The 9,944-nt window shown below is 42.1% G+C and overlaps 1 protein-coding gene across 1 annotated transcript in view; it reads left to right on the top strand.

Annotated features, from left to right (window-relative positions):
- Positions 1-2,739: 2,739 nt before the first annotated feature.
- The window catches only part of plppr2a (phospholipid phosphatase related 2a), a gene marked incomplete at its 3' end in the record, with an annotated part of 42,367 nt that continues 35,162 nt past the window's right edge, over positions 2,740-9,944 (top strand). The window contains exon 1 of the mRNA XM_083779823.1: positions 2,740-2,830. Coding sequence (XP_083635949.1) covers positions 2,762-2,830 — 69 coding nt within the window. The 5' untranslated portion in view covers positions 2,740-2,761. The remainder of the gene's footprint in view (positions 2,831-9,944) is intronic.

Raw genomic sequence — 9,944 nt, 5'->3', positions numbered from 1 at the left:
GAAGGGGATTCTAGCCCTCGCCCCTACCACTCGCTCCAAAGAGAATTGAGAAAACCCTTCCTCCTCACGTGAACGCACATCAGCAAGGGGAAGGGCTAAGGGCCATGGAGAAGGGGGTAATTGGGAAAGGGCCTTTAACAGTCATCAACAGTTTTCATAAATGTAGCTCTGGTGGGAGAAGTAAAGACACATCAGCCGAGTTACACTGGAAAAACCTTCACCTCTCAGCAGTGTGACAAGAGTTTCAATATGTCAAGTAATCTGAAGGCAAACCAGCATATCCACACCGGAGAAAAACCATACCATTGTAGACAGTGTGACAAGAGTTTCTATGAGTCAAGTGGCTTGAAGAGACATAATTGTATCCACACTGGTGAAAAACCATACAACTGTAAACACTGTAACAGGAGTTTCAGTCAGTTATGTCACTTGAAAACAGACCTGCCTGCGTCTCCACCTTGGAGAAAAAAACAGAAGAGTTTAAATGTGTTCCTTGAAGAGACATCATTTTATACACATTAGAGAAAATCCATACTGCTGTAAATATTGTGACAAGAAATTTAAAAGAGACACCAGTGTATCCAGACTTGAGAAAAACATTTCCAGTCTTTGTAGTTGTGTTTAACATCTCTTGAGTGGATACAGCTCATTCAAGAAACCGATCTGCTAGCCCCTCCAACGCCTGGCTTTTTGTTGTGACGTCATGTAGCAGCCAAGTCTATGGACTTTCAAAGCCTTGGATGGAAAGATTACCGTGAATGACGCCGAAATTGGTGCTGTCATTGGACGGGAAATTACCATGTATGGTGCCGAAATTTGAGGACGGAGAAATGACCTTGTATGACGCCGAAATTGGCACTCTGATTGGCTGTTGTGATTGGCTGGAGGGTGTGCCATTCTGAGATGTGATTGGCTGAGCATTGCATAACGGGTGTGCCACGGCATGAATGTGTGTTGATTCTCTGAGCTCATGCCAAGTGGTACTGTCATTAGCCTACTCTGCCTTCTGTTTTATTTTATTTTATATAGATTATTTTCTTTCAAATTTTCACAAAATACACATACCACCCGCCCACAACCCTCCCCCTCCCCAGATATTGTTATATTGTAGATTCCTTGAAGCCCAGTGAAGCTTAACGCATTCTGACCTGAGATCAGATTCATACGAGGTTTCCGCCGGACACACACTGGTCTGATGAACCCATTCTGACCTGAGATCAGATTCTAAAAATGACAGTCGCTCTTCGATTTTTCAAAAATAGCAGACCTACAAGCTCGATATGAGCTTGTAGATCTGCTATTTTTAAATAGCTAAAGCATAACATGATGCCGACACCAAAATGGGTGCCCATTCAGAATGGGTTAATGCAGCAAAAGGATGAATTAAACAGTGATTTAAAATTGCAACTCTTTCCTCCACAGAACCGTGCAGGAGCATACAATGTTGAGTTCACATGCAGTGCACACATTAAACATTCATGGTTGGAAGCAAAAAGGCAAAGTTTTATTGTATTGAATAAATGTATTTAAATAAAGGAAGAAAGAACCGAACAAGAAGAGGGAGAATATAAGAAAGCAAGGAATGAAAGGGAGTAGCCTAAATAGTAGCCTAAACATAATCCAAAACTGAGGTAGTTATAAGCGTTACCCACTTAAATGGGTTAAAACCCTAGGCACATTTTATAATTTAGGCTCCAGTTTAAGTTAAGTAAGTAACAAAGTAAGTAAGGTTAATAGTTTAATGACTAGTACAGAAGGTATTAAAAACATGGCAGGCTGCATAGATGTAAGCAACAGGCTTCAGCTAGTCAAATTTGAATGGGAAATTTTGAATTGAGTGTTCACTGGAGGAACAAAGTCAATACAGGGCCAGGGGGAGAGCACACGATTAGGCCCCCCGAACCTAGCCCAACCACCCCCCTGTACAACACGATGCATTATGGTGAACCTAGCCCAACCACCCCCTGTACAACACGATGCATTATGGTGAACCTAGCCCAACCACCCCCCTGTACGACACGATGCATTATGGTGAACCTAGCCCAACCACCCCCTGTACAACACAATGCATTATGGTGAACCTAGCCCAACCACCCCCCTGTACAACACGATGCATTATGGTGAACCTAGCCCAACCACCCCCCTGTACAACACGATGCATTATGGTGAACCTAGCCCAACCACCCCCTGTACAACACGATGCATTATGGTGAACCTAGCCCAACCACCCCCTGTACAACACGATGCATTATGGTGAACCTAGCCCAACCACCCCCTGTACGACACGATGCATTATGGTGAACCTAGCCCAACCACCCCCTGTACGACACGATGCATTATGGTGAACCTAGCCCAACCACCCCCTGTACGACACGATGCATTATGGTGAACATGGTGGCCAAACAGTTCAGTACATTCTTTCAGACAGTGGCAGTAACAGTATTGTACTGTAGCCTTCTTGTTAATGTTTTTTTTGGGCAGCTGTTGTTGTTGATGATTTTACCAATGTGAGACATATACCGTACAATGAACTATACTCACCTATGTTTAACGTACTTCCAAAGTGTGTACATGCATGGTTTTCATATCCTGATCGTTTCTAAGCTCTGTAGTCGAACGGTATAGTCTTCTGTAAACTTGACCTCACCCCCAAGTCCAGTGGACACTCTGGCTAACTTCCTTGATATTGTCCCCCGTGTTTAACCAGGTGTGAAGAGACAGTGAGAGTTGAGACACGGAGGAGGGCAGGAAGTACACAAGCATGGCAGTGGAGGAGAAGCCCGGTCTGAAGAGCAGCAGCACCATCGTGCCCTGCTTCCTGTTTGTGGAGGTGAGTCAAACCCAAAAGCAACATTCCAATACCCAAAGTCTCGGCCACTCACTCACTCACACTCGCTCACTCACACTCGCTCACTCCAGCTTGACCTGGAAATATATGAAATGTGAGCTTTAATCATATTCAAGTACTTTTGGAGAGAAATGAGAGCTGTGTGTGGCTGTGACTGTGCCCAGGTGATGGTCGTTGATGCTCATTAATACATCAAGGAAGGCAATTATGTTTTTGCACTCTCAAATAGGTCTATTATAGATAAATAGATAAATCATTAAAAAAATATTTTTCTGTCATTTTTCTGGAAAATAATTTTGTGTTTAAAAATTCGCCTAGCTATTAGTGTAGATTTTCGTCCTACACAAACACACAACGCAATATAACCAGCACATCTGCAGTGGTTGGATGTTGTCTCCCTACTTTTCCATTGAAACATTTAGATCTTGGCGTATTGACATCTGGTTGACAACAAGTAGTACCACCTGGAACTCATAAGCCCAATATTTCCCTGGCCAAGCGGGGGTTCCCTCTTGATGAGCAGTAGAATAGATACTTACAGTTGCAATTTACAGTTGCAATTTACAGACTAGTAGCTTTAGAATAACACTCAGTATTGTGCTGTGTGCACTTGCCTTTACCACTGAGGCCTCGAGTCTCGGTAGGTAAATATTTCATGTTGAATGGTATGATTTGCGACAATCTCAACATGTATTCTCTCACTCTCTCTCCCTTTCTCTCGCTGTCGCTACTGCATCGCATGCACAGCCCAGTGAGTGAGGCTATTGAGGTATTTATTGCTATATGGTTGTTGGCAAGCCGTAGCTTTGTCCTGTGCTGTCCAAGAGTGGTTTGCAAATCGATGGTTGTCATAACACAGAGACGTGTACATTTCCTATAATGGGGTTTGACTTTGTGCCCAAGACACATGTTTGGTCTTGCATACTTCTTAGGTGCTACAAACAGATAAATACATAGTCAAATCTGTGTTGATTTAACGATATTCATCTGTAACTCTGAGAGGGTACAAATGTACATTTGTGCGGTACTCTCTCAGAGTTAAATTAACACTGAGGATTTATTTGACCGTGTAGGTGATTCAGTCCCCAAGGTGAGGAAAATAATGAGCTATGTTGGTTTTGCGAAACTAGACAATTCTGATTTGCAACATTATCATATAAATTATTTTCCATCCATTGTCAACATTGTTGCCAACTAGTGAAGGGGTTCTCAACGTTTTTGGCCGGGGACCCCCAGAAATGCTTTGGCAATGTCTCGGGACCCCCGCCCCGCCACCTCCCGACCGCCAATATAAATTGACTGCTACCGTACAATAACTTAATAATAGAGACACCATAAATACTAGTGTATACTTGACATTTATTTTTAGATAGCACATTTTAAGGCAGTGAGCAGGGCCAGTGGTGGATAAAATATAGCCTAATCACGTAAATACTCAAAGTGCAAATTACAAAGACATTTTCTGGAAGTTTCAGCAATCTTCAGGACTTTTCAAAAATAGTGAAAATAGCAGATAAGCTCACAAGCAAGCTTGTAGATTGGCTATTTTCACTATATTTGAAATCGGTCAATAAATGGCTGGCTTTCCTACTGTCTGTCTCTCCTACACTGCCCCCCTGCTAGCTTTTCTACTGTCTCCCTACCTACACGGGCTCTGCACATGGGTGAAATGACAGAAATACAAGGGGTTGGCCCATGCATCCAGCAAGCTCAACCCAGTAGTCACTTTGAGTGGCACCACACAAAGCCACGGGTGATTGTGTACTGTATGTCAGACAGTCACATTACTAACCCTAAACCTGGCAAACCATAACCTAACCCTAACCTCAGAGGAATCCAGGGGTGATCAGACTAACCGGCCAAGGTCTAAAACTTTACTTTATCTGCAAAATAAAGTTGTTTGCGGTTGACACAAAAATAATGGCGTAAGCAGGATTCGAACCCCGGAGTTATGGATTTAAATGCTATTGACAGCCAGCCTGTATAGCCATGTTACAAGCTGGCTGCTGGAATGCTTTTCCAGACTCTAGTAGATTATAACAACGCCCAAGTCATGTAAAAATCACACCGTGTGAAGTGAGGGGCGCTCATATCATCGTACATCATCCATGTATTGTCAATGGCAATTTAATTTGTGTAACTTTGTGTAGGACATAAAATAGCCAATTTGCCCGTCCACATATGATGTAAATTCTCCATTCATCCCATTCAACGGGAATTTAATGTTTGTGTAAGACGAAAATCTACACTATAGCTGAATATAGGAGGGGCTGGTGCCCCTCAAAAAAAGGAAAACCCTGCCCAGTAGGGGAGGGTAAGAAAAGCCCCTCCCCATATTTCTGACAGAAGGCGCAACATAGAACAAGAACATAGAACAAGAACAAGCAGATATGATAAATGACTGGTCTGTGCATAGGAAAGGTGAGACGCTGTCTGAGTATCACACATACACACCCCCCCCCCCCCATCACACACACACACACACACACACACACACACACACACACTGTCTGTGTGTGTGTGTGTGTGTGTGTGTGTGTGTGTGTGTGTGTGTGTCAGAGACAGACACTCAGACAGTGATGTACATCAAGCCAGAAGGACCTGATCTTTTATTTAGCCTCCCACCTCATCAGCAGTTACCATGGCAACCAATAAGCCTGTCTCGTTTTGTCTCTCTCTCTCTCTCTCTCTCTCTCTCTCTCTCTCTCTGACAGTGTTTTGTCTTGCATATCGCTATGTTTTGGTCTTAAATTAACGCCCTACTACATCATACAGTTTCACACAAAAGTACAAAATAATTGCTGATAATACAAGCTGAAAATGTGTCGCTTGTTAGTTCTGCAACTTTTGAATTAGAATTCTGAAAACAGTTTTGACCATATGAGGTTTCCACCAGACAGTTTTGACCATATGAGGTTTCCACCAGACAGAAGACATCCTGCATCTCTATCCATATGAGGTTTCCACCAGACAGACCATATGAGGTTTCCACCAGACAGTTTTGACCATATGAGGTTTCCACCAGACAGAAGACATCCTGCATCTCTATCCTTGCTTTATTGTACTCCCTTACTCCACCTCTGCATTTATTTACATTAGATTAGGGTTAGCAAAAAAAACACCTGTGGTATATATATATTTTTTACTTTTCAATAATATTACTCCATTACAACTTAAATACTGTATTAAATAGGAATGTACTCCATTACTTTGTAGATTTTGATTATTATTACAAAACCACTTCAGACAACGTGCACGTGTAACAGACATGCTCACCCATGTATCCAAGGCCATTTGGCTACAGAAGTGGATTAGAGTGCAATGATTTTCTATGTGGGAAGATGAAAGCACAGTTCAGCAGCTCTGGATTCAGCAATATGGCCACCAGAGGGCACTGATGTAACACAGCTGAAGTTAATCCCCCCCCCGCCCCCCGCCCCTTTCCATGCTAGTTTATGTCTTCCTGTGGTGAAATAAGTAGCTAAACAGATTAGTTTTTCTTAAGTAAAAGTATCAATTCCACAATCCAGAAATACTGTCATAAGTAAGAAGAAGAAGAAGAAAACAGGCTGTATTCAAAATGTTACCGCAGTAAAAGAACAAAAGTATCTGTCTGTCATCATTTTCGGAAATAGCAGATCTCCAAACTTATGCAACCTGTGTTGTGAGCTTATAGATAGCCAAAGTATAAAATAGCGATTAGGTTGTGGGTACAGTTGTTTTGTAATTCTAATATAAATCTACAGAGTATATCTACTTACTAAAAGTGTCAAATAATTGTAGTGGAGTAAAAAGTACAATATTTGCCTCTGAGATATGAAAATGGGACATACTCAAGTAAAGTAAAACTGCAAAATGGTTACTTTTCAGGATTAAAATGCAAAAGTAGCAGATCTATAAACTCAATAAAGTCGTGTTTCGAGCTTGTAGATCTGTTACTTTTGATGCTTTTGTGTGACTAGTAGTATGATCAAGGAGGGCGTTCATTTCCGAAAGAAGATATGAACATACGAGGAGGTTTCAGTGACGATGACAAAACGGCACTCAAGCACAGCACGTTACTCTCCACCCCTGCCACATTCCAACTAGTTTGTGTCTCTTCTGAGCCTTGAGTGTTTGATGGACTCTGGAACAGGATAACCTCAGGACTCTGTCACCACTCTGAATCCTATTATACTGTTCTCCCTCAACTCACTTTAACACTGTTCAAAACGTGTGTGTGTGTGTGTGTGTGTGTGTGTGTGTGTGTGTGTGTGTGTGTGTGTGTGTGTGTGTGTGTGTGTGTGTGTGTGTGTGTGTGTGTGTGTGTGTGTGTGTGCGCGGCGCGGCGCGCACGTGTTTTCGTGCACACACACTCACACATGTCTCATGTGCCTCATTAACACTTGTCAGAGACACAGAGATGAGAGAGGAACACCTCATCATGTCTCTTATCTGACTGACTCCTCTGTTGCTAGAAATAGTTGTGTGTGTGTGTGTGTGTGTGTGTGTGTGTGTGTGTGTATTTTCACACCTTTTTTCTTCCCCAAGTCAGGCGCACAATTAAAGGACACACACACACACACACGTTTTGTGATCAGAAGCAGAGTGGTGCAGTGTGAGAACAGCTTTTCCTTTGATTTCCATCTGCTGAGGTGGCCGTGTTTTTTCCTGAAGCAGCGTTTAATCAAAGCAGTCAACCTCAGGCTTGCAATATTTTACTGCGACGGTAGGTCGCATTTACTATGAAAACCTGCATCTCCCGTCCGTCCCTCCGTTAGTTAGTCACCCCACGCCTCCATATATGGTCACGCCTCGTGACATCACACCTCCATATATGGGCACGCCTCGTGACATCACACCTCCATATATGGGCACGCCTCGTGACATCACACCTCCATATATGGTCACGCCTCGTGGTCTGGTCCACAAGATTCGATACACCACCAAGATACCCATGTACCTGTCTAAATATTTCCTTAATGTTAACTGTAATTCTGCAAACTGTTAATAAATATTTCAATCAATCAAGCAAAACGTAAAGTTCCTGTGAGTACAATTTGTCCTACAACGTCGATTAGCATAGATGCACACATGGCGTTAGATATTGTACATGTGAACGTCATTGTGGTGTCGAGGATTAGAGGGCATGAATGTTGTTTACGTTACAAATGTGCTGCGGATCTGATCTAAAAATATACAGAATTATTATTTAAATTGTGTGTCGTGTTGAATGAACCATGACAACTGAGTGCACACACAGTGTCTCCCCTAAGGGAAGCACAGAGACACGGTGCTTCTAAACACAAAACAACAAACACAAAAAGCACATCCTAATACTTAAGTGTGTGTGTGTGTGTGTGTGTGTGTGTGTGTGTGTGTGTGTGTGTGTGTGTGTGTGTGTGTGTGTGTGTGTGTGTGTGTGTGTGTGTGTGTGTGTGTGTGTGTGTGTGTGTGTGCTCTCATACTTGTATGGGCTGATAAAGAAACATTGTGAGCAACTGAGCACAATTGTCCTCGTCCTCAGAAATGGATGTTTTAAGGTCAAACTACTCCTTGCAACTGCCATTGGAGATAATGGTTGCAAGTAGAGTTGCACAATATTGAAATTATGACCGATATTCGATCTCTGATTATTTGCAGTCATACCCTACAGTACATCTCCTGATTGAGAGTGTGGTCTAGAAGACAACACCAACTCGGGACTCCTGGATCTCTGCCCTGTACACTCTCCTATCTAACATCATGTTCTTGAGCTCTACATTATTATATTATATTTATATTGAACTCATTGCTGAATTTAAAGTTTTTTTAAAGCTATGGTAAGCTAATAGCTGAAGCTCTTAAAGAGACAGAGTCAGGCAGACTGGCTGCTCTGCGAGTAGAAAGCCATCGACAGTCACATTATTATTGCTTCATCAATATTGGTGAAAATAATCAGGATTATTTTGAGACTGGTTCGATATGATACAGATTATATTTTGCATCTCTAGTCTAAATTGCATGTTGCAACGAGTTGCATTGAAAATGTATTACCAGTATTACAAGTGCGTCAGTCGCTTCCTAGCCTCGGAAACCCAGACGTTTTTATTTCCAAAAGTGTGTGTGTGTGTGTGTGTGTGTGTGTGTGTGTGTGTGTGTGTGTGTGTGTGTCTGAAACAATGAACATGTGCCTGGAACACAAACATCCTGTTTATTATACTGAATCATTTAATCCAATTCAGATCGTTTTTCACATTAATTCCTTTTAATTAAATTAAGTTCTATTTAGAAACAAATTCTTACGTCTCCTCTCAAGGGAGCGTGGTTTGCACACAGGGGGTTTAAAAATGACACAACCTTCTAAACATGCAAAACCCCTCAGACTCCTTAATAATTAAATTTAATTCATTTATGGCTGTGTTCAGTCTTGTTTCATTTGTTTCCCTGTTGTACAGTCCAGTTCCATTGAGGGACTATAGTTTTGCAGATAGGTTTTAAAAAATAAGTGCACTAGTGCTATAAATTATTAACCACTTTTCAACCCGATGTCCCTATTTTGGGGTGGTGGAGTAAAGTAGACCCTTCAAGCAGTTACCATTACTTTCAGAGTGTGCCTCCGAGCTGTGCGCAGTCAAGGTCACGGAGTGACAGAGAGATTTCTATATAGTGGCTGGTAAAAAGAGTGACACGTCAGAATTCTCCAGGTCAGACAACCTCTCTGGCCTGCGCTTCGCGGGGCCCCCAAATCTGTGGACTGATATGATCGAATCCGAATTCGTGACGTAACAGGTCGTATTTGCTTTCATATATGTCTTTGCTGTTCACATGTATATCACATGACCATTCAATTTGGGATAATTGTGGGCAATCAATAAATGCCAGATCTTGTGAATCCATACTTTTAAGTGTACAGCCTGTTTATTGGACTATTAGATAACCCTCTCACAGGATGGCGCATCAGCGGGCATGTCATTACAGTCGTAAAAATTACTACAAATAGGAGATAATAGTGCAAAACACGTCACATTGCCACATGTGTGGAAGAAGAGAGGAGACGAACTAGATAAGGATTTTAACGCAATCAAAAGTTATGATCACAGGGCAACTAGTTAAATTATACTCTTTATTTGAGGAT

This window comes from Protomyctophum parallelum, assembly GCF_964188405.1.
Source record: "Protomyctophum parallelum genome assembly, chromosome: 13".
Lineage (NCBI taxonomy): Eukaryota > Metazoa > Chordata > Actinopteri > Myctophiformes > Myctophidae > Protomyctophum > Protomyctophum parallelum.
The sequence above is the reverse complement of the archived record's forward strand: the minus strand, read 5'-3'. Positions and strand labels throughout refer to the sequence as shown.